This window comes from Psittacula echo (genome assembly GCF_963264785.1).
Source record: "Psittacula echo genome assembly, chromosome: 7".
Taxonomy (NCBI): Eukaryota; Metazoa; Chordata; class Aves; order Psittaciformes; family Psittacidae; genus Psittacula; species Psittacula echo.
In genome coordinates this window covers 11,066,223-11,091,818 of record NC_137740.1, presented here as the reverse complement: position 1 = coordinate 11,091,818, position 25,596 = coordinate 11,066,223, and the positions used below count along the sequence as shown (strand labels likewise).

The 25,596-nt window shown below is 40.9% G+C and overlaps 1 protein-coding gene across 1 annotated transcript; it reads right to left on the bottom strand.

Moving 5' to 3' along the window:
• Positions 1–5,572: 5,572 nt before the first annotated feature.
• LOC308223738 (riboflavin-binding protein-like) lies at positions 5,573–16,766 on the bottom strand. Its single transcript, XM_080623165.1, has 5 exons — positions 16,613–16,766; positions 16,182–16,281; positions 14,961–15,089; positions 9,827–9,938; positions 5,573–5,859 (listed from the first exon to the last, which is right to left on the bottom strand). The coding sequence occupies exons 1-5, from the start codon at positions 16,749–16,751 to the stop codon at positions 5,590–5,592; spliced, it is 750 nt and encodes a 249-aa protein (XP_080479291.1). The 5' UTR covers positions 16,752–16,766; the 3' UTR covers positions 5,573–5,589.
• Positions 16,767–25,596: the final 8,830 nt, after the last annotated feature.

The following is a 25,596-nucleotide window of genomic DNA, read 5'->3' as shown; positions in this document are numbered from 1 at the left end:
GCTCCTTGGCTGCTCTGCTGTTCCCTTGTCATGTATTTCCCATGTCTTGTAATGACTTTTTTCATTGATTAACCGGTCCTCAGTCCAAGCATTTTTCATTTCCATTTTCAGAATTTTACCTTTGGAGGCCTTGACTAGCTCTCTGGTGAGAAAGATTGGTTTTATTCTCATCTTGTCTTTCGAAGTGCTTGCAAAATCTCTACTTCATCATCTGAGTAAGCAGAAGTATTGGCTAAAATCAGAACAGACCCTCTGCGATTCCTAAGAGAAGATCTGTCTGAGTTTAATGACAACATAGTCATAGTAATACTTTAATATACTTTTTAACCAGCTGTGCACCCGTGTTACGGTGATTTCATTTGCACTTTGGATTTCTCAGTTTGCTTACCAAACTGTTAGATCAAATGTTACCAAAACCCTTATAAGACCACATATCATCTACAGCTTTCTTTTTTTCCGGTGGCTGCTTGTTTCTCAGCAAGAGAAATCAGCCTGTTTTGACATTATTTGCCTTAAATAATCTAACAATTATTATTTTTAGAATCATAGAATCATAGAATAGTCAGGGTTGGAAAGGACCTTAAGATCATCTAGTTCAAAACCCCCTGCCATGGGCAGGGACACCTCCCACTAAACCATGCCACCCAAGGCCTCATCCAACCTGGCCTTGAACACCGCCAGGGATGGAGCATTCACAACTTCCCTGGGCAACCCATTCCAGTGCCTCACCACCCTCACAGTAAAGAACTTCTTCCTTATATCCAATCTAAACTTCCCCTGTTTAAGTTTAAACCCGTTACCCCTTGTCCTATCACTACAGTCCCTGATGAAGAGTCCCTCCCCAGCATCCTTACAGGCCCCCTTCAGATACGGGAAGGCTGCTATGAGGTCTCCATGCAGGCTTCTATTCTCCAGGCTGAACAGCCCCAACTTTCTCAGCCTATCTTCATATGGGAGGTGCTCCAGTCCCCTGATCATCCCCGTGGCTTCCTCTGGACTTGCTCCAACAATTCCATGTCCTTTTCATGTTGAGGACACCAGAACTGCACACAATACTCCAAGTGAGGTCTCATGAGATAATTTTAGAATTTTGTTATCCCTCAAGGCACATGGAAATGCATTGTTTAATAACTTGTTCTATTTTTTGGATGCTCAGGTTTTTGCAGTATTTTATTTAATAAAATACTGGAGTGTGTCCAGAGAAGGGCAGCGAAGCTGTTGAAAGGCCTGGAGCACAAGTGTGATGAGGAAAGGCTGAGGGAACTGGGGTCGTTCAGCCTGGAGAAAAGGAAGCTCAGGGTAGACCTTATGTTCTCTCTACAACTACCTGAAAGGAGGTTGTAGTGATGTGGGAGTGGGTCTCTTCTCCGAAGCAACAAGCGATAGGACAAGTGGAAACAGCCTCAAGCTGCACCAGGGGAGGTTTAGACTCGATATTGGGAAAAATTTCTTCACCAAAAGGGCGGCTGAGCACTGGAACAGGCTGCCCAGGGAAGTAGTTGAGTCACTGTCCCTGGAGGTATTTAAAAGATGTGTAGCTGTGACACTTAGGGACATGTTTAGTGGTGGACTTGGCAGTGCGAGGTTAATGGTTGCACCCCATGATCCTAAGGGTCTTTTCCAACCTAAACAGTTTATGATTCTATGATCTCTGTATAATTTTTGTCCAAGGATCACCTTACAAAGCGTAACTCCATCTGCACTGTGAAATAAGGCTCTGAAACAGGACTTGTCTGTGCTAGCCCTAATTCTGCAATACTTGCAATGATCAGATAAGTCTCTTACTGACTCTCTCCCACTGATTCAGTTTGCTTCTCACTCCTTATTTTCTTCTCAGGTATATTTTGAAGATTAATGAATATTTATACAATGTTCTGAGTGAAACCTACACATGAAAAATGCAACAGAAGTTGAAAATGACATAATTACTGATGCTTACTATTTTTTAAAAAGGAAGCTGTGTTGCAATCAATATCCATGGAGAATTATGAGCTATAAAAATAAACCGAGGACTAAAGGTACTCCAGGAAATCGTGGCTGGAACAGCTAAACTGAAGGTGAAAATCACTGAGTAACCTGATGAAGAAAGCCTTGCAATGGCACAAGATGCAGTGGGCAAGTTTTGTTAATAATGCTTAGTATTGAAATATGCAGAGTGAAGTATTTGTATTACAGAAGGATGATGAAATCTTTTCCAGCCTGCAAGTAATTAAAGATGAGGTTCATCATCGTAAGTAACATTAATAATTTTAAAGCAGCGGGCTCAGATAACTGACACTAGAGAGCTCTGACAGACTAACAGAACAGAGACCTCATCTCTAATAACTCGTGGCATTTCAGTGAAATTTCAGAAGACTCATAGTATTATGCCAATGTTTAAGCAAAGCAAATTAAATAAACAAAGCAAGCAGAATGACCCAGCAGCTGAGTTATGGTTAACGTGACACCAGTCCCAAGCAGCACAGTCCAAAAGCTGATAGTCAGCCAGGTCATAAATGAGTCAATAACTAGTGATAATTTTTATTTTTATCAACATTGCCTTGTTGATAAATCCATTTTAATTTATTGATAAAGGTTGCAAGTTGGTTTCCTACAGATTAGTGCAGGAATGTATTTCACAACATGTTTCACAAAGCATCTGATGTACCATTGTGACATTTTGATAAAGATCTTAGTTGAGTCTGGTGTCACTAAACACAGAGATATTTCAGTTGTCTGGGCCAGCATGGGTCCAGAAGCAGGAGGTGTGCTTTTGAGCTCTGATGCACAGCAGGCACCTCCCAAATCAGGTCAGCATTAGCTGGGGATGACTGCAATCATCAGCAGCGTGGAGCTTTCTTTTCCCTGACTCACCTTCATTATGATTTTTAGTGTTATTTTTCATTTTGCTTTATCTGAGTTATTCCAGCCTTTCTGTAAGAGTAAAATCACCACTGACAGTATTTCTGAGTAACACAGAGATTGTCTAAAATGTAAGTTACTGTGAGTATAAAGCAGATACACACAGTGAGTTGGGAAGGTTGGCATAGTCACATGAAGGATTTGTAATACAACCAAGCTCAAAGCAATAAGCTTGAGAGCTGAGATCACAGTTCACACCCCTGGGACCAGGGAGCTGTATGGTGGAAAAGAGTAATGCCAAGAAAAAATGAGGAATCGTAACACATGGACACTGGAGTCATGCAGAGAATCAGAATGATGCTGCAGAAGTCTGTAGAGAGGCAGGAACATGGTCCTCTGTCTGTAGGTCACCCTTAACACTGCCTTGGAGTATGGCTTTGATTTGTACAATTTAGGGAGGATATTCGTGACTGGAGAAGGTACAGAGGAGAACCATAAGTATCATTTAAGGAGAGAGGGCATGTCTTATGACATACGTAAGTTAAATAGAGCTGAGATAGAGCTAATTGCTAAGAAGTGGTTTGATGCAGTGTATATGCTGCTGAGCAGAAAATCAATGCTGGCTACTGAAGAACTCTTTTAATGCGACAGGCTTCAGCAAAACACACTGGCTGAAAGATACGTAGGGATAATGTTTAACATTGAGGAAACAAATTAGACAATTCTCTGTTATTTTGAATTTTAAATCAAGACTGAAAGTCTTTCTGGGTGATAACTTCAATTTAAATAAAACATATCTGGATCAATATAAGAATGACCAAGAGGTTGGGACGATTTCTTTATTAGGGGCAACGGAGCATTTCTTTTTGGCTAGAAAAGAGATCAACTAGAGGAAATGTGGTAGCTCTGCAAAAGCACTGGGGTCACAAAAGAGTCAAATGGTTTGAGTTGTGTACATCATGATTCAGTGTGAAAGTTATGAATAGGAGCCAAATGTGCTGGTGCCTTAGCTACTGTAAGATCCAGTGCTGTTCAAGAACATGCAGTAACCAGTCTCATGGGTCATCCTGAAACTAAGCGTGGAAGAACTGTTTGTTAAGAGTGGTTTCAAGACTAATTTAGCCAGAGCAAAGAGGATAAAGTGGAATGTGAAGAAAAAGAGCAGAAACACAGGCAGAAACAGTTGTGCTATACTTAACAAAAAACAGGAAGGAAATCTTTGGCCATGGTGATAGAGAAGTTGGTGTTGTGGCAGTGAGAAGGGATAACCAATTCCTGAATTTTGAGCTCAGCAAAATAAAAAGCAGGAAAATTTCTGCTCTGATTCAGGTGCAATAAAGAAGCAGAGGAAATAATAGAGTTAGTGAAATAAGGGGAAAAGGGACTGTCGGAGCTTTTCAGAAGGCCAAATTCTTGTTCTTTCTTTTCAAACAGTACAACTGACAAATTGAGTTAGCACGAAATGCAGATGTGACAAAGTACCATCCTAAAAACAGTTCAGTGCTGGTAGGAATTAGTGCATTGTTAAAGACACTGAAAAGCTGGTTGGAAGCTGAGCATGATCTAATGGGTTGAGCATTACTATTGCAGCTGTGTGAAACCACTCCAATAAATAAAACAGTCCAGTGAAGAAAGCGTGCTGGATTTTTAAGATACTCCTAGTTTAACAGGATGTGCTAAGTCATTGTTCTCACTGTGGGCCAGATTCTTACATGCTGTAAGGTGCTTAGCACTGAGCTGATGCTGGTTTTCACAGTCTGATAATCTGACCCCCCAAACTAAATCTTCTCATGGTTTCCCTGGGGATACCACTGTGAAAGGCTGTACAGAATGGCACCAACCTGCCACTCTGCAGCCATGTCAGAGGGGGTGTGGATGCATAACTGAAAGCAGGACTTCATTCCTCCTTACTTGGTAAGTCCCTCTGGGACTGCTGCAGATTTTGGTTTTAGTTTGATTGTAACAGTGATGGTGGGAAGCAGAATTACTGATGGGAGAAACCTGACTGGGGCCTTCTCTGACACTCCCATTTGATAATCAGGGATCATTCTGTTTGGAATAATTCAGTGAGATTAATTGCACTAAAATTATGCTTCAAATTTATATGCAGGGGACTTTCGTACTGCTGTTGCTTAAGAAAAAAGCCCAGTGCAAAAGGCTGCATACTGTATTCTGGCAATGTATGGATCCAGGGATTTATCTAGTAGACCACAACTAGATAAATTGTGAAACCCCCTGTTTTGTGAAAATGTTTTTGAGATACAAAATAACTACACTTTTAGTGGTCAGTAGCCAGGCTCACTGACCTATTTCTGCCTGCAGCATTTCTTTTTTATCTGAGCAGTGCCAGGCACGCAGGAACTCGTGACAAGAGTGCTGTGTGCCTATGCTAATGAAGGGTTTGGGCTGAAGATTTGGTGCATTACTGGCATGGCCTTTCAGAGCTCTCTAGGTTCTCACCGTTCCACCTTAAGTAAGCAGGAGCTGCCTGTGCCTCTCCTCTTTGAAAGTGAACTCCTAGATGTTACCTTCAGGCTTCTAGCTCTTCAGTTCAAGTCACAAGATTACACCTGTGCTAACTTGTCTGGGAGCTTTGTGATGCAGATGCAAAAACATCAGAGGAAGATTAATATAACCAGCCATTGATTTATTATGTTCTAGGAAATAAGGGATAAAGCAGGCTGGCGTAGTGCCCTGAGCCCAGCCTCCATGGTGATTTCTCTTGTCCTGACATACATCCACCAGTATTTATCTTGTATGTTCCTTTTCCTCTCCCTTTAGTTTCTCAAACTTCAGGAGTTTCTTTCGGCAGGCACGCTCCTCGCTGCTGCTGCTGCTGCTGCTGCTTCTGCTGCTGCTGCTGCTGCTGCTGGAGCTTTTCTCTGAGCTCTTGGAGAGGAGATACTTGATCGCCACCATGTCCTTCTTGTTCATTTGCAAGCAGAGGCAAGAGGATTTGCTCACCTTAAATGACTTCCCCCACATACTCTGGCACATGTCAGTCCCATTTGTGTACATCTGTGTGTCAAATAAGAAATGTATCAGTTACATTTGAAAAGAATTAAGTTAAAACCAGTGTATCAAAATGAGAAATATAACTTTCTAAGAACTGGTACTGGATTATAAAAAAGCAGCTGGCAGTCATTCCCTGTCCTGCTGTGTGCTGTGCTTTATCACTTCTGAGATATCTTAAAATGTTATCCAGTCCCACTACTGGCAAAAGAGATTTGCCTGTTGTGAAAGCAGGTGATCACACAATGTGCAAAGTGATCAAGAGCCAGCCCTTTGTTTCCCCCTGGGGCTGACAGGCCAAAGCTGTGTTGAGGGGTTCTACAACTTGTAGCATGTCAGGTCACTTTGACATGCCTCTGGATCTGAGTAGTGCTGAAAGTGCCAGACTGTGCTTTATGGGAATCTTTATTTCTACAGCCTACCCACAGCCCAGTGGAGTCACAGCTCCATGGGATCTCACTGTGCCTGCTGCAATGTACATCATGACCAAGCAGGACCTCACAAAGAGAAAGACTGCAACTTAGAAACTGCTTGAAGAAAATGTATTCTCTTCAAGCTTCCAAAGTGCTGTGTCCAGTGGTACAATGGCCTTTCTGGCTCAAACAGCTCCTTTAATACCTACAGTGTTTCTCTTAGTGCTGTGATTTCTGGATGGTGTGCTGGTTTACTGTCATTGCCAGTTCACATACAGATTTGACACCATGAATCTTGAAGAAGGTACCCTCTCTTTGTGGTTGGGACATTTCTGCATGGAAGCTGCTCTGTGTGCAAAAAGTTAACGATTACAGATTTAGGTCTCTTATGTGGAAGTGGGCCTGGGCATCTGTAGTCCTACAGCTTCTTCTGCTCCACCTATTTTCTACAACAAGTTCTTATGAGATGTCTTCCTGTCTCCCCACATGCAAAACTGTGTTTACCTATTACTGTGCAGGAAGGCAGATGAGGAGAAATCATAATCATCACTTTTGCCATAGAAGTCTCTCCTTTGTGAATAATACAGAGTCCATTCTAGATAGCCCCAAAGACACTGTAGTCTGTAAAACAGCTTTTCATTTGACATCATCTCGAGCCAGGGCTCGCTGCATCGTTTCAGTTGCTGGAGGAGGAGTGTGAAGGTTGGCCTGTGCACTGTGAACAACACAGGGCCAGGAATGGAAAGGTTGCTTTATCTAGTTCTCTCCTCATGTTCTCAGGGCAGGCAGAGTGTAGCTGTTTCTTTCGCACTATTCCTTTTAAGCAGCATTAGACATTTTCTTTCTGTGCAATTCCTGGATTTCTACCTGCTGATCATTACAGAAAGTATTAAGAGCTGTTATGTGGGTTTTCTTAGGTCTGTATGCAAGAGACATGTCTGCATTCTATTCTTGTGTCCCACAGGTTCTGTAACATGTATTTATGCTCTTGTAATTGCTAAATGGGTGATTTTATTTTGACCTTCCTCCTAACTGCTTAAAGATCAGAGCCTGGCCAGAAAGCTGCAGCAAACAAGCAGTGCATGCAGCTCATTTACCCAAAGTGTCCCTAAATTATTGTAAAGGATTCTGATTCTTCACCTTCTTGGAAAATGTTCTAGTCTGTGCATTAACACTGCCTAGGGAGCACTCAGCTGGGAGAACAATGACAAAATGGGCCTCGTTTTAGCCAGGCTGAAAGTGCTGGCTATGATCCATTGTGCATTTTTAATATTCAGCATTTGTTCCATATTCAGCATTTGTTCCAAATAGTCCTTACAACCACTTGCAGATGTCAAATGTAGGGCTGCTGATTGCTTCTCCGTATGATCCAAGGGCATCAAAAAACAGTGAGCATCTGGCCACAGTGCTCTGATACTGGAGAACCCATTGTGCTTCTGGGTAACTGCAACTTTCTGTTCCCTGAGTCCAAACCAAGCAAGGAGGTGATCCTGCCCCTCTATTCTGCTCTTGTGAGACAACCACTTGAAGCACTGTGTGAAGTTCTGATGTCCTCAACATAAGAAGGACATGCAGTTTTGGAGCAAGTCCAGAGGAGGGCCACGAGGATGATCAGGGGGCTGGAGCACCTCCCGTCTGAAGACAGGCTGAGAAAATTAGGCCTGTTCAGCCTGGAGAAGAGAAGGCTGCGTGAAGACCCCATAGCAGCCTGCCAGTATCTGAAGGGGGCCTACAAGGATGCTGGGGATGACCCTTCATCAGGGACTGTAGCTATAGGACAAGGGGGAATGGGTTTAAACAGGGGAAGTTCAGGTTAGATATAAGGAAGAAGTTCTTTATTGTGAGGGTGGTGAGGCACTGGAACAGGTTGCCCAGAGAAGTGGTAAATGCTCCATCCCAGCAGTGTTTCAGGCCAGGCTGGACAGAGCCTTGGGCAACACGGACTACTGTGAGGCATCCAAGTCCATGGCAGGGGGTTTGGAACTAGATTACCTTGAGGTCCTTTCCAACCCTAACTATTCTATGATTCTAAGTCTAGTGTTTGTCTATCATGTGACATTCAGATGGGAAATGTGGTTTTTTAATTGCTCTGAAGAAACTTCATCTTTATTCTGACTTCCCACGCAAGCCTACTTTGGGTGAAAAACATGGGCAGTTTGGGGTGTGGTTCCACTTAGTTGAGGAATAGCTGCGCCTGGCGTCAAGTGATAAGACGTCTGGATTTGCTGCCTGTTTTCCCCTGCAGATGGTATATTTTCGTTAAGAAATATGTAGAAGGGAATTCAAGGTTAAAAATTCCTATCTCTGGACCTTGCGCAGGGACTGGAGATTATTTACGGAGATTATCATTTTGGTTTTCACTTCATCTGGAACCACTGATGGTTTAGCACATCTGGGAGACTCAGCTATAAGTTTACGCAGCCCATTTGTTTTTTGGCCACCTTCCTGAGCCTGCTGATCAGTGTCAATTTTGCAAGGCAGACAGTGCTAACTGGACTGTGACTTCCAGCTGTATCAGTTGCTGAACTAACTTCTGGAAGTATATGCACTTGAACTCAAAACAATGAATCTGGGATCTCTGCAAGTCTTACTGCCAGTCCCTAAGCACTACACTTAGATTTCATTTAATTCTTCAATTTGGACAGTTTTCATGGGCTCAGTGAAGTTCAAATATTAAAAATACTCAAGTAAGTGTAGCAGTTTTAAGTTGTATTTTTTCATCCTGATGCTAAACTTGCTTGAGCCACTAGAAAAAATCCTACCTGACTCTTTAAATGTCTGTAGATCAGCCTTGTTCCTATAAGTTTTGTCAGTTCTCATTTTATACACTTTTGCTCATAAAATCAGTTATCCCAACCATTAAACATTCTCAGAAAGATTGGATGAGCTCTCAGAAAGCTTGTTAGTGCTGGTCTTTAACCTTAAGAGTTACATAGAGCAAAGCTAGCTCTGTCAGGCCATTGGCAGAGACAATGGAGATCACATATTGGAGATACAAGAGGTCTATGGAGAACAGAAGGGAGACAATTAGAAGAATGTCTTCTTCAAAGAAATGAGGAATTTGGAGGATGGAGGAGGATTTGAACATACCAAAGTAAAATAGAGAAAAAGGCAAAGATGCCTAATAGGCCAGAAGACCATAAAAATTCCTAATTTGGGAACTTACATCCCAATTTAAAAATACAGAGGTAAAACCCCACATTATATAAAGCACCTTATAAAATACCTCTCAGAGTCTCTGTTGTACGAACGAAGTTAATTTGTCTTTTACTTTCTAAGCCCCACTGTGTTTAAACATATGTGTGCTGCTTGAACTTTCAGTTTTGTTTCACAAGTGGTATGGACAATGGTTAATTAAATACATATATCCTTAGAGTAAGAGATCTACATAAATATAAATGCTTAACTGTTTCTATACTTAAGAAGTCTGATGTAGGTATGGCTTGAAACTGCTGAAGTAAAAATAATTCACTTGTTGCATTTTGCACCCATATACTCAGGAAAAAAGAAAGACCCCTCAATGCCATTCTTTTCTGCTTCAGTTGATCAGGTTTTCTTACCTCACTGTATGGAATACATTTATTGTTACAGTGGTTTTCTCCACTTCGATCCCGTTCCCAGTCTGTCAGCCAGTTACGAACACATGTGGAATCATCTTTGCAGGCTTCATACCTTCATGGAGATTAGTGGAAGTTACACTTAATTTCTCTCACTTCTTTTTTCAGTGGACTCAGATTCAAGTCTAAATGCCTACGTAGGCTATGCCAGTAACGTTGTGTGGTTGCACAGTGCAGCTTAGCAACAGATCTTCAAAAGATGTGCACATTATCTCAGCTTGACATGTACATAAACTCTGAGCTGGCCGGGAAGACCTAAATCCCAATGCAAACTAAACAGTTCAGCCACTACATTTTGTACTCACAGACTTAAGTAAAGGGCTCATGTTCTGAGGGGCAACGCTCCTTCATGCAGTGTTTTCTGATGGTTTTGTTTGCTGATGTTACTGAGTGGAGGAAACAACTGTGTGGGGAGGGAGTTTTATGAACGCTGATGTTCAATACTGTGACAGAGCACAGGTATGCTAAGAGTGAACTGTCACTTGGGGGAGGTGTGGGGGAAGTTTGTATTTATGAATTAATATGGGAAAAGAATAATTATATTTCCTGGGCAGGGGGTTCTATAAGAAACATGCACTGAAATAAGGAAAATACACAAACAAAATCATAAAAACTAATAGGCTGTCAGCCTCAGAATGACAGTTTCAAAGAAGGTAAACTTGAAGTGAATGAGGAAAGAGAAGAGTCTTGCAGGTTATAGGTCCAAAATTTTAAATTTAAGTTGTTTTTAACTTGTAAGCAGTAATGTAAAAAAAAGCCTATAAACAGGGACGAGTACAGTTTGCAACTGCTTAGTTTGTGTGATGAGAGATCTCATGGCTCACCATTATCCTACATCATTTCCTTCCTTCCATTTCTTTTTATGTTCCACTTTTTGGCTCTTACCTTTCTTTAGTATCACTTTCTGCAAATCAGTTAACATCTACTTACATTTAGTCTCAATAGCTTCAGGCAGACTATTCCCACCAGTAACTGAGAGTGCCAAAACCATGAGGCACAGCTCTCAAAAAGTTAGTGTTGCTCAGCACGGTATTTATAATTCATGCCTTTGGATAGATTTTCTGTTTGTCATTTTTCATCTTCGGGGTCATGTTTCCAAAACTAGTTTGATACCATGAAGGCTGGAGACTTACATTTTTAAATGAAATATGAGGTCGTCTTGTGGGCACAGAACTACAAGAACACGTTGCAGTACATGTGCATATGCAGATGCACATCCACAGAACCCTCACATAGGGTTTTTTTTTTTGCTTTTTGAAGGGAGAAAGAACAGTAACAGATGGAGGGCAACCAGGGCCTGAACTAAACAGGTGTAGGGCAGGAGACATGTATTCTCCAATGTGTTCATCCATGAATCTGCTGTCAGAGGTGGGGGCTCTGCTGGAAATACAGGCTGCAATGTGATAAATTAATGCAATGTGGTGCTACCACGCAAATCTTCTCAGTTTGTGCCATGACTGGATTTGGGACAGGGGAATGTAAGAATAACTGGTTTGTTGTTTGCTAGCTGCTGCATGTACCCTGACTGAGAAAGACAACAGAGGTAAATCCCCGATGTTTCTCTAACACTAGACACTTTGCCTGCTTGGAGGCCCACCAGTTAGAAGCATCAATGCAAATGCTTTGATATTCACTATCTACAAACTCCATATATCAGCGTCAGATTCAACAATTGATTCTTCAAGCCACGTAGGCGTGTCCTTCACTTTATGCATGCATTTATATTCATTGCTTTCTAGCACAGTCGATCGGTATCTACTGTGAGCTGCCTAATACCAGCACTTCCACTGAAAGCAGTTGTGCCCTTCCCACTGTCTTCTTTTTCTGGTTTCCTTTTTTTTTATTTGCCTAAGTGTTTTTTAGCCTGATGGGTTCCCAGACCCAGGCTGCTTCATGGCCTTTCAGACAGTGCTGCTGGCACATGGGTGGGGACAGGGCAGAGGAGGGAATGAGCAGCCCTTGGGGCTGAGGACAGGGTGGAACTGCTTCTTGTGAAATTTGTGTTACCTTCAGTTATACTTTTCAAATCATGAATACGTATTTCAGAGTTTTGCTGACCTAGGTCATTCATGTTATACATCTGGTTTCTTCAGGAATTTGAATTAAATACATTTATTAAAGGATTCATATTTTTTCACTGATATCTACTGAGTAGTCAGATGAAATGTCTCCTAATCATGATTATTGCGTGACTCTGGGGTTTGTTATATATCAGGAGCAAGGCATAACTATTGCTATGAGTTTTTCTTTATCCCAATGGAAGTAATTATGAAGCTAAGTTTATAAAAAGTCATGACTTATGAAAAGTCTGTTTTCTGTTGCCTGTAAGTGGTTTCTTCAAATATTAATTAAAACCTGTGAGAAACAGAAACACAAATACCAGAAAGATCCTCCCTGAACACACCAGTTCCCTATGCACAATGAGCAGGATATTTTTATTTTAAAGCTTCTCCCCCTGCTTTTTCAGCTGTTTCTCTTTTAAGGGCACAAGGCTGTTTCACAGATAGATCAGAAAATGGCTTGTACGTGGGGCTCTTTGAAAAGCAATAGTTTTACAACTAGTGGGAGCAAGAAATCCTAAGACAATGGGAAGAAAAGGAAGGCCTCGAGCAAGTCAGATGAATTTCTTTTAAATGAAGTCACTGCTCATTCAGAATCCTCTGCACATTTCTGGCCACAAAGACATACAGTATGCAGCAGGCACACTCACGGCCATGTAGAGAAAGTAGGTCATATCACCAGCAGTGCTACACACGCTAAAGGGACTCCAGTGAATAGAACATGAAAAAATGTTACTTTCAATCACCAGAAAGAGTGGGAATTCTGTCCAGCCTCTTTTCTACCCCCAGGCCTTAAGCAGGGTGAGGGAATGGGTTTGACATTGGCATTAGGCAGGCACACAGACTAGCATGCACGGTACTGGCTCATCATTACATTTTTGATTCAGGCCAGGCATCTATGATGCCAACAGGGCCAATAGATCATTGTTCAGCGTATGTTGAGAGTAGAGCCTGCTCTCTGTTAGGAGGCTCCATACAAGAAAAGGATAATTTTTTTCCTGTGCAGCAGCTCTCAATCACAGCCCCACACACTTTTCAACAACAAAGTTCAAACTGCCGTTTACCTGGAGGTTCTGGCAATAGCTGGGGGACACTGAGGGCTTTGCCATGTCATATGGCCCACCCTATATCCTTCAGTATGAATCTCATATACACTAAGTCTGGCTTAAACCAGTTCATAGACGCAAACTAAACTTACAGGATACATTTTCTTTCATCTTTACACTTTCACTGCATATAGCAGTTTGGTGATGACTTGTATGCTACTTACTCTGGGATACATTTGGTTTAGATATTGGTGCTTTACTGCTTTGCCTGTCAGATCTATTCTAAAGCTCACTGGCAACTCCAATGCTTTAATATCCAAATGCTTTTGAATTTTGGAAATATTTGGTTCTGAGCTTTGACATTCTGATCACTGAGGCAAATTCAAGGTCTCAGCCTTTATCTTCAAGGAGGTGATAATCTGGATTCAGTTTAGATTACCAAAAGTTTAGGAAGGAAGACTGCATGTGACAAGTCTGTTCCTGAGGCACATGGAGCTTCCTAACACAGAAATAAAATTAATCACTAGAGGAAATTCTAGGGAAGCTAAGAAATACATCAGCTTTTCTCACTATCTTCCATTACAAATCCCAACCATGCTTTTTGTTTCTCTCTCTGGCACAAAGCAATGGAGACATATTGTAGACAAATCCTACCACAATACTGCACTGCACACATGACTTTGCCCTTGGAGAGAAGGTGAGAGTGAAAATGGATCCATGTGTCAATAACCAAGTTGTGTAACCACCAGGGAAAGCATCATACAGAGCAGTACACTACCATGTGTATTTTCTATGCTTCCAAGAAAAGCTCTTTCATAACATTTTTAGAAGTATTAAAACAGTGTTTCATGATTTTCAGAGCAGCCTAAGAGGTTCACAGTTCACTACTTTCAAGGGATGTAGCAGTTATGATCCTATAGTGTGAACACAGCCTGTGCTGTTTGTAGTATGCTTCACGCCACTTTAACCATACTGTCTGTATGTCCAGTTACTGCAGTTACTAGGCACAACATTAATATGGTACTGACTGAGGTTTGTATGTCACAAGATGACATTATTTAATCCATCATCTCAAAATAGGGAGGGAGAGATACATGCTGGATATGGGCCACTGAAAAACTCTCAGTACCCCACCTGGATATAATGCTCCTACCCCAAGACTAAGGACAGATGGGTGCTGGGTTGTTCCACTACATGGCTTGCACCCGAAAACTAATGTGATACCCTTATGCTATATTTTGGGAAATCAAATGGTAATTAAATGTTTGTTCATTGCTATTAAAATTTTTAGCATTACTTGGCTGCAAGTTTCTCTGAGATTCAGGCTTTTAGAAGTGGTTTTAGAGAAGGATGATGGAAGGGAATAGAAAAGGCCAAAGGTGCAAAATTAAGGAATTAAGCTAATTTGTTATATGAATTAATTGAAAACATATGGGAAGTGTCTGCTTTCATGATTGCATAGTGCATTTTATACAAATAACTGATCAAAATAACATGATCATTAATAACATTAATTAACAAATAACATGGTCAAGTATTTAGATTTAAAATGCTAACTGCACAAATGCTAACTCACAGGCATGGCCTTTTCAAAGGGTGGGCAGGACCTTCACTGCTGTTAGTTCCTGTTGACATGGGGGGAGCTTCTCCGTCACGTTAGGCATTTCAGATGCCACTGCACTGCATCCTCATGGCAGTGCTGACCTTGGGTCACTAGTGACTCCATTCTGCCATCAGCCTATGCCATTGCTATTTTGGGGGTAGTAGCTTAGCTGAGGAAAACGTAGAGATGACAAACAAGAAATGAAGAGGAAGAACAAGAGAAAAGGCATAAAGGTGAAGCCACACCATCAAATCTTAGTGCCAACTGACTGGGAGATCTGTGCTTCATCCACCCATGCTCTGTGACACCCAAGTAACACAGAAGTATTAAAGCTAAACAAAAATACTTTGATAAAAAGCTGAACCTACCAGTCATCACAAAAGTTTTGACACAGCGGAACAGACTGAATAGCAGCAGTGTAGCTGGGATGGATCCAGTGAGCAGCATATGGAGAACACCGGTAAAAGCACTCAATTTTCTTCATGAAATCTTCACAGCTGTAGAGGGTGAGAAAAGCCACAAATAAGCCCATTTCTTAGCATCAAGGCTAGAGCCTCAGTTTTCTAGGCCTGCTTTGATGTGGGTGCAATACACATAGAAAAGCATCCTTTCAGCCTGTTAGTGTCTATGTTCCAAACTCATTCCTTTGGCATTGTGTACAGACTCTGACTGTGCAATTACCATGGCCAGCTGAAGACTGCACAAATGTTTCCATGCATATTTCAGCCCTATTTGTGTAAGCTTTCTGTAAACTTTTGAGGCCTTGAGTTTTCCTGGCAAGAACAATTCCAGGCAATGATAAAACGTAGTTTAAAACTATAGTACAAAACCTCTTCGATGTTGTAGCCTCATGGTTTCATTGATCTTTAGATTTTTCCCACAGCCCAGCTGAAGTTACTTAAAAGCACATACTGTTGTGCTCTTCTGGGAGCAGCAGACAAGAGCTGTTACTTCTGCACATCTGTTTTTGCTTAATTGTTTTGTACTTTCATTCTTTTATTTCTCTAACTTGCCATGTTTCACAGCTCTAACATCTAACACAGTACTTAAAATCTTAATTATGAAGACATTCTTCATGGTTACAAAACCCACAGGACTACAAGAATTTTTATTTCTAAATATTCAGAAGTTTCATTTCTGGACTCTTGTGCATTTAGTTTGCGAGATTTATTAACACAGTTGATCTTCTTTCTAAGCAAATGAAGAAGCCTGGTCTATACTGACTAGGGCTCACACTCATGTGGATGTGATGGTTGCTTTGGGGAGCTACAGAGGTGTGGTGTGGTTGTTACTTACTGGGTTTATGACTGCTTTGCATTGCTAGATCTGGTTCTATACTGAAAGCAAACATGAAAAAGCATGCCCCTTCTGCACAAATAGTATATACATAGGGATTCATGGGGTTTTGTGAGAGAAGAGGAAGAGTCAGACGTTGGTCAGGTGCAGAGAAAAGATGACAGGAGCTGGGTGGTGTAACTGCTAGGACAACCTGGGGATTGCCCATCCCAGGGGGAGTTACCATTAGCTGTGTGGCTGCCACAGCATAGATCTATTGAACCAGGATACAGACAACATCAAAGCTGACTTACGGTTTACTGAGCTGCCCACATCTGTTCCAGTAGCTGTTGCTTATTTTAATTACCGGGGAACGAGCCAATTGCACTGTGAAGTCTGCATAGCAACAGGAAGCTGTTAGGAATGAAACAGAGATGTTGCAATAAGGATTTTCTTTAATACTGTATTTGTAAGTCACAATATGTGAGATGAATCTGTTTTGGTCCATAACTTGATTTTCTTTTAAAAGAAAATAAATGAAGGCAATGAGAGTTTTGCAGTTGACTTTGTGAAGAACCAGAATCTTACTCTTGGTTTGCATGCAGCAATATGCCAGTGAAGGAAGCTTGTCAGGCTTATACTGCATCTTGCATATTTTTGAGAAATTAAAGGAACTGCTAAAGCAATCAGTGTGTACAAAGCTGTACTTCTAGACTATATTTGGCAAAAATTAAACCACTCTTACATTTAGAGTACAGAGTGCATTCACGCATATTTGGCTCAGGACTTGGCTTCAGTTTGTGGGTGTTCCCTTCCAGACATCCAAATTTTTGGCAGGTGGATGACGTTATGACAGCAAAGAGGGTGACAGCAAACCTCAGCATTGTCGTTCGGCTCTTTTTCCTGTATGGAGAGGACTTTTATATCCTTTATTTCTAGGAGAAGCCATAACATTAAAAGGAAGGACATACATAACCAAATACATACATAACCACATAAAATACGGTCATCAAAGATTCACACATAAATATTAAGCCATATAGTCTCCCTTTCTCTTTGTGTACATCTGAACACTTACACTTCTGCTGCATAGTTTTGAGGTTTGGTAGCAAATGATAAAAGGCAGTTCAAGCTATTTATGAAATCATGTTATACTTTTCAGTATTTTAAGAAAATACTTTCAAATTTTCTACACTGACCTGAATTTATCTTTGAACCCTTCCAAAAGACATTCCTGTTTCACTAGATCTGAAGAAAAGGTCGATTAGCTCTAAAACTTGCAGAGTTGCTTTGCACACTTGGAAATGACACATTGAACACAGCTGCAAGTGAGCGGTCAGCATCTGAGCTGGATAAATGACATTGATAACTTGCCTGTGTTGAGGCTATGCTCATTTATACTTAAAAATCTGATCCATTATTTTCTGCTTCTTTTGTGGAGTTTGGTCAAAAATTCAAGATAAAATGGTTTTGACTGTGCAACAAACATTTCTCTAAACACAGACTATGTATTAGTGAGCCATATAGATAAAGCTAGGACCTGTTACATAAATCAATGCATAATTATTTATACATGTTAGTAATTCAACCCTTCATTCCTTAGTTAAATACTCCTGTTACCTTTTTGAAATGATTTTGCCTGAATAATGACTGCAGTTCCTCTATGTACCCAGACTTTTCAGATACAAAGAAAACAACATATTACAGAAGAAGAAAACTGTCTCTCCAGTTTCTCAGTAGTTTCTCACCTCTTCTGCTGTCCTTCTGGGTGATACTTCTCCGTGGAACAGGAACACAATAAATTGCTTTTTTCATTTTCACTTTATATACACACCATCTGGCATCAGTGCTCCAGAATTTGTTTGCCTTGGGAGAACTCCTTGACCCTTTGGAATGTTAACATAGATTTATCTCAAAAGCAGATGCAATGACCAGCACATAATGCCCTTTTATTGTTTGCAAACGTCAACATGATAAAGAGGAAAGTACAAACATAGGTTAGAATTAGAAAAACAACAGGTATCCTATATACCAAATACAACTAAACCCCTGCCCGATCTTTCAATGATTCCTTGTCTCATTCACAGAAGCACAGAATGGTTGGGGTTGAAAGAGACCTTAAAGATCATGGGCAGGGGCACCTTCCACTCATCTTGCTCCAAGCCCCATCCAACCTGGCCTTGAACACTGCCAGGGATGGGGCAGCCACAGCGTCACTGGATTATTATTAAAGTATTATTAGATTCATTATTAGATTATTTTATTATTATATAATACAAAATACATATTAGACTATATCTCTAATAATGTATTATTAGGTTCATCCCTAAAACAGTTTCATGGGGCTCTTATCACAGATTAGGACTTCACTGAATTAGAGACGTGAAACCCAACACTTCTTATTTCAGCCTGACTGGCTTAATTTTGGCTAGAGATGATGGCTTCCTGTGGCTTACGCAGTGATTTTACTGCAGCCCAGGGAAGAGAAGCCATGTCTCCTGATTCCCAGGTCTTTGCTCTTTCTTCACAAGATCCCTTTAAAACCTGCTGCTGTTTGCTCTGAGTACTGGATGTGCCTCTTATGTACTCTCCAACCACTGTCACAAGCACCACATGAAACTGTTACCTGTACATGATTTCTGGTTGGATTTCAGTGTGAGCTCTGCCTTCTGCAAAGAGGATTCTGTGTCTGAACATCAGGTAGACATGCTGATTACAAATAGTTGCACTTACTTTCATAAATGAAATCTCATTGAGTACTGTGAAGAGCAGCACTGCTCAGTACCTTCCAGTTATTTAGACTCCTAAATGCTACCAACAGTAGCATCTGTTGGTCTTATCTTTAAAGCAGAACACTGCTTTGTTGGATAATACTCTGGCACCGTTATTTACAAACCTTTTTTGTTTGAAAAAAAAAAAATACTGGCACAGTGGAAGCTTGGTATGAATCTCATTGTGTAAACTCACTGCACAGGATAATAAAACAATCTCTATAAGCTATAAGCACTGATTCCTGTCCTAGCTCTGGTAAGTGACTCAAGGCAAGAGTATTCCTGGCCTAAAAAGAGCCATTTCTAGACCAGTGGAAGCTGAGCGATTTTTATGTTCCAGAATGAATTTAATTAAGGCAAGTTTAAAAAAGCATAAAGTAACTATAGGAGAAACTGAAATAAATGTAATGGCTTATTACCTACACCTTCACCTCTTGTGGCATGATCTAGTGTTGGTTGAAATTAATGGAGCCCCTTTCTGATGTGTAATGTAAAGGATTTGTGCATACTGCTCGGCACTTGGATCTGTGTGTCCTTACACAAACAAAGACCACTGTATAACATGAATACTCACTTTCAGCATTGTGACGGCTGATAAAGCAGACTGGTAAAAAGCGCAGGCATAGCACATGCCTTGTTGCTTGATTTGCATAAAATGCATGCACTCTTGTAAAGGTGTAAAGCATGCCAGGAGGTGTCTTGTAATGCCTCTGTTCACTGAACTGACATACAAATTATATTAAGCTATAGGAAACTGGGATCTCTTTCAGGCTTTGAGCACAAGCCAAATGGGACCACTTGCTGGGAGATTAGGCAAAGTTTCTAGCAGCAGGAAGGAAAATTGTCATATGTTTGTGATTTCTCAGACTTGGCTTTGGTTTAGCAATACATGTAAGCAGGCTCAGGCTAAGGAGCTTTTTGAGATCTCAGCTATACATCTTTATCACCTGAGAATCAAATCTTGGTTCTTTTTTCTTTAAGTATTCTCTAGCTACTTATTTTTTTGATGCCTTATACTGAGAAATTTGCTGAAGGAAGTTTCTTACCCCTTCCCATACTTGAATGAATCATTTCTTTTTATTTGTTAAAATTGATCTTCAGCGATGTTCGTGTAATTTTAAGACTCTTGCTGCCTTTTAATTTTAACTTCAGTATCTGTGCCCTGTAACTGCTATTCATCTTTTCAAGAGCTAGAGTTAAAGCATGTGTGATATTAAGAGATCACCACAGACAGCAATTCCGACACCACAACATTTAATTATTATTATTATTATTATTATCATCTGATGATCTAATTGATAGTGGCCTATTTGCTAGTAAAAGCATGCATCTGTTCCAAGGCCACAACACCGCTACACTCAATCTCAAAAGCCATCTCCTGAGCAACTTGCTTCTGCCAAAAGCCATTAGCAGAAAATTAGGGGGAAAAAATGTTATAAAATACAGCTAGTTTCTAACTTCCCAGCTTCTGGCCATCAGTTTAGTGACTCTGTCAACTGACATCTAACGCAACACAATGATTCCTGTTCTGTGAGTCACATCTCTTTAATGACTGCAGTAGCTTTTACGCTTTTATATTTCTGGTAACTCTGCAAAGCCGAGGTAGTTAAGGGAAAAATTGTTTGTACTTCCAACCAGTGACAACTGCCAGATCCATTTCCCTTCTTGGCATCCTGAAAGTGTCACAACAGCATGACCGGAGGGAGACTGAGTTTCAGGAGTGTAAATTAGAGCATTTGGCCTGTTATAGCTCTATTATATATGGCAATGTGTGCTAATGAAATTAAGCTGTTTGCTCCTCATATGTCAGTGTGAGCCTGCATGCTCAGAAGATGGAAGTGTTTTTCTTGTTAACTGTAACTAGAGATGTAATTAGGAGCACAGGTTGTCATCTAATTTAGTGTCATTCCTGAGGCTCCTTTGCAGAGCTGCATTTAAAGTTGCAACAAGGGCACGTTATTTGATGACCAGTTAAGTATATATTCGTCACTTTATTTCAGACTTCAGAACCACAAGTGCATGTTCACAAGTCTCTCTGCTGAACGTTTCATGTCACAAGTCAAGCTGAATGCCAAAGGAGACACTCCAGATGGACTCAGTCTGGCGCTCCTGACTCTGGAAAAGAAAAGCTGAGGTCAAACCTTAAAGCTACTGAATTTAAGGTGTGATTTGTTTCTGTTCGCGTTGGTGGGGCTAGGATTTCTCCTTTTATTTTGTCTGTGTAAGGAATACATCACAGCACGAAGTAAGGCTTACTCGCTTTATTTGAGTGCAAAATGTTGCTGAGCTAGCTCTCAAACAGGGCGCAGGAATTACAAGAGCACTAGTAATTTTCTATAACCAAGAGAGTGAGTCAGTGGGGGGAAAAAAGGCAGATATTTTAATGACTAGTAGGGTTAAAAAGCAATCACAACCCAAACAATGAAATTATCATTGTACAAATGTTTTTTAAGCCCTATGTTAGGTTTTTCAAAATTAAAGGGGACAAAAACCTACTTATTTTAGCTTATTACTGAGTTGAAAGCACCTCTTGAAATCATAACTGAATGCTCTTCCTTTGCCCTAGTCTTTCATTTGCCTTTCACATTCTGCTCTTCTGTTACTGCGAGGTTCCTCGAACCACTAACAATTATTGTTATTTTTTTTCTACAAAGCATGGGCTTTGGTTTGGATAGCTACTGACTGTGTGCTGTGCTGTGGGCTCTCAAAAACGACATGCAACATCTCCAGAATGAACCAACTGCAACATCTTGTTTCTACTTTAAACTGTTTATATTTGATTTAATTTTCTACAATACCTTATGAATGACGAATGTCTTCTTAGGGGAGTATGAATGCTATTTTTTATTAGTAACATTTTCGTTATGGGTATCTATTATTTGGATAGAGGTAATGTGCAGATGTCCCAGCATCAGGTTTTGATGTAGTGTTTTAAAATACTTGGTAGCAATGCTGCATTATGGATGGCCATGTCCCACAGCCTTCTTTTCTGCTCTGACCCTGTACAACCCAGGTGGGGTTGTGCATCCAGCCAGATGGGGGAACTGATCCAGCAAAAAGAAACCCAGCACTTCCCCCTGCCTCCAGTGTTTGTAGCCAAATCAATTTCCCTGTTCAGTTTATAGCACAGCTGCAGAAGAGTTGTGTTGATGTGAGCCAAAGGGTGGTATATCACAAACAGGAGAGACAAATAGGGGAGGGTAGCCTGGCAGTACTTTGTCACATCTGACAACCTCTAGGCCCCATAGGTTTGGCGTTCTGGTTTTTTTTTTTAATTGTTATGTTGAACACCTTGTCTATTAAAAAAACCCAAATACTGCAAGCACAAGGTAACAGTGAGATCATAATGGTCAACATATTAAAAGACAGTGACTGGAAACCACCAGATGAATCATTGCTGAGCTCTTCCTGTTAGTATCACAGCAGGGATGAATTTTAAGGAGGACACAGCTGAGGTCCATGTAGTGTCCCTGCAGACACCTCTGACGAATGACTCCCACATATGTCATGTCATATTTGTTCTAGGTAGCTTGACTCATGGTCCTGTGATGAATTTGTGGTTAGAAAATTGACCACAACGCTCACGGAAAAGGTATTTTTTTCTCAGTGCCTTTCTTTACATTGGCACCTCTCTGTCTGCAAATGGCACCTCTCATCCCCCAAAAGGCTCCCCTCTGTTCCGTATCAATAAAAACTGCTTTCGCTTCCAACTCGCTTCTCAGCTTATCTATGCCCTTTCTGTCTGTTCTCTTTCAATACATACATATTAAGTCTTTTGAAGTGTTCCAATGCAAGGTTCCATTGCACACCAGTTGGATTTCCATGGCTTGCTTTCTTGTATTTCTTGTATGGCATGACCAGCAGGTTGAAGGAGGTGATCCTGCCCCTCTACTCTGTTCTTTTGAGACCTCACTTGGAGTATTGTGTACAGTTCTGGTGTCCTCAACATAAAAAGGACATGGAACTGTTGGAACAAGTATTGAGGAGGGCCACAAGGATGATCAGGGGACTGGAGCACCTCCTGTGTGAAGATAGGCTGAGAAAGTTGGGTCTGTTCAGCCTGGAGAACAGAAGGCTGCATGGAGACCTCATAGCAGCCTTCCAGTATTGGAAGGGGGCCTGTAAGGATGCTGGAGAGGGACTCTTCATTAGGGACTGTAGTGACAGGACAAGGGGTAATGGGTTCAAACTTAAACAGGGGAAGTTTAGATTGGATATGGGGAGGAATTTCTTTACTGTAATGGTGGTGAGGCACTGGAATGGGTTGCCCAGGGAAGTTGTGAATGCTCCATCCCTGGCAGTGTTCAAGTCCAGGTTGGACTTGGGTGGGTGGCATGGTTTGGTGTGAGGTGTCCCTGCCCATGGCAGGGGGGTTGGAACTAGATGATCTTAAAGTCCTTTCCAACCCTGTATATTCTATGATTCTATGATTCTATTTGTCCTCTCATATTTGGGAAGCATTTCCATGAGTAACAGTAGAACAAAGGCAAAACTCATCTTTGTTCAGGTGCCCAAAGACAGGGTGACAGCAGTTAGGATCTGATGCTATTCCTGCTTGTCAGCATCTCTCCATGTCCCATGTGCTTCCCTTTCTGGACTTTTCACAAATACACACAGATGTACACACTTTATATGCAGATGTAATTTGTACTCTGTTAACACCTAGGGATACCAGCTCAACGGTGACAACTGCTGTACAATTGAGTCCAAGCTGACAGTGAAAGCAGTGTATTCACTGGTTTCCTTCTTCCTTTAAAGCTATAATGTGTTTGATGAACTTTTGTTGCTAAGCAGTGCTCTTAACTTAGCTATTGCACTAAGCTCTCCCTAAATCTCACAGCCATACTTTTAACTCCTGTTATATATTTGTATATGTACATCTTCTACCTCCTTATCACATGTAAATATGGTATCTAGAACAAGGTTGCAGCACTGCAAAGCTGTCACTTTGACATACAAGGATTTATGTCCTTCATGGTATATACAGAAGGGAAATAACAATTGGAAAGCAAACCATATCCAGTTAGGACTGGGCTTTTCTTATATCTAAATCTAGTAATTGCCATCCTGGACTAGGTTGTCAGTTCATTTACTTCTTTATTCTGTCCCTAAGACTGACTAATAGTAGTAGTTTCCAGTGGAGATGCACTGGAGTATTATGCTGTCTAATACACTTTTACAGAATAACCTGCCTGTAAGAAATTTCTTCCTAATGTTCCTTAATTCAGTGATTAGTTTGTGCCATGAAATATGAGTATTTATATCCTTCCTGTAAAAAGTCCTCATGTAACTATGAGTATTTTTATTAACTATGCAAATGTCTAATGGAGAACTTCTTGAACAGCAGACCTCACTAGATCCAGATCATGAGTAACTTTTGCCTAGATTTTGTCAAGGCCTCAGACTTACTAATTCTCCTGTATTCTTTTGGAAAATCCTGTATTTCTTACCATTTCCCTGGAGTTAGGGGTGGTGGTGGGGAGCTGCAGCACTCTCTGGCTGCAGTTCTCAGCTGCGTGGGCAGCCTGCTTTGCTTGGCTAGCCTGGCAGAGCTGGAACTGGTGTCTTTCTTTTTGTGGAACAAAATGATGCATCATTCTATATAGAGCAATTGATCAGTCTCAGTCAAAGCTTCTCCTAGCAAATGTCACTCTGTCTACAGTTCATGTAACTACTTATTTACTCTTAGTTTTATTTGCTCACAAGTGGCATTCTTTAGTTGTATCACATTGGGGTTTTTTGGTGAATCTTGAAAAAAGAATGCTGTCAGAGGGGTGAAGTTAGAGAAACAGCCAGGAGTCACGGCTATGACATGCAGCCTGTGTAATTACTTGTCATTTCTGACATTCTGTGAAGGTATAGTACAACATCCCAAAGCACTGAGCCGTCTGCTGGGCTGGATGCATGTTGCCAATTGCCAAACATTAGTATTCCAGTGTAAAGACCAAAACTTCTCTGTGAATACCATTAAAACTGGGTCACCAACAGAAGGTGTGTGACAGCTTAACATGCAGAACAACAAAAAACATTTCCTTCATTGCACACAGAGCATAAATTCTGAGAGTGAAGATTATGTGTATAGTGTGAGCAGAATGACAAGTGACAAGGCATGTTTGGTGGCATTAGTGATGCAGTTCTGCCTTGGAAACAGTGAAAATAGGTGATCAGCTGGGTTTTATGCTGTACCAGTTTTGCCAAATGTTCAAATTTAATAGGAATTCAAATGATTAAGTATTTCCTTTTGTAAAGGACATTCTCTTGCTCAGCAGCATCCTAATAACATCTACTATTTAGCATTTTCTATTCTGTTTGGAATAAAGAGGTTTTAACCTCACAGCTTCAAGCTGTAGATTTCTATTCCAGCTCCAGGAATTAGTGCTAAACTGTGTGCTCAGCATTCATAAAAATGCTGCAGATGGATTTGTCATTTCAGAAAAGATTATGGAATAAACTGGACTGGACTCTGTGTTCTTTAAACCAGACAGAGAAGAATGGAAGGGAACCCTTCCTGGATAGCACTGTTCCAGCTCCTACTGAAGCAGAAGGGCACGCCGAGACCTCCCCAGGGGAGAAAATGAAGACGGAAGCCAGGGAAAAGAAGTATCTAGAAGTGCAGAGAGAAACAAAATTAACTGAATATTAGTCAGTGAGCTATGGAGGCTCTATGTGTAGAGCTGCTTTTGCTCAGTTAGTCAGTCTAGATAACATAAGAATCAGTCCCTTTATAAACCCTTATTAATTACTCTTCTATCTTTTTTGGATGTGACAGGATATTTCTGGAGAGAAGCACCATGAGCATAGGCGTGGCATCATACCATGCTTTGCCTCATTCATCTGTGCCGCTTTTCCCTGCCAAGTCTCTCATGATTTGGTCAGTTTTATTTAAAGCTGGAAAAAGAAAAAGTTCAGAAAACTAGCTCATATGGAAAAACAAAATCGGGTCACTCAGATGGCTCTG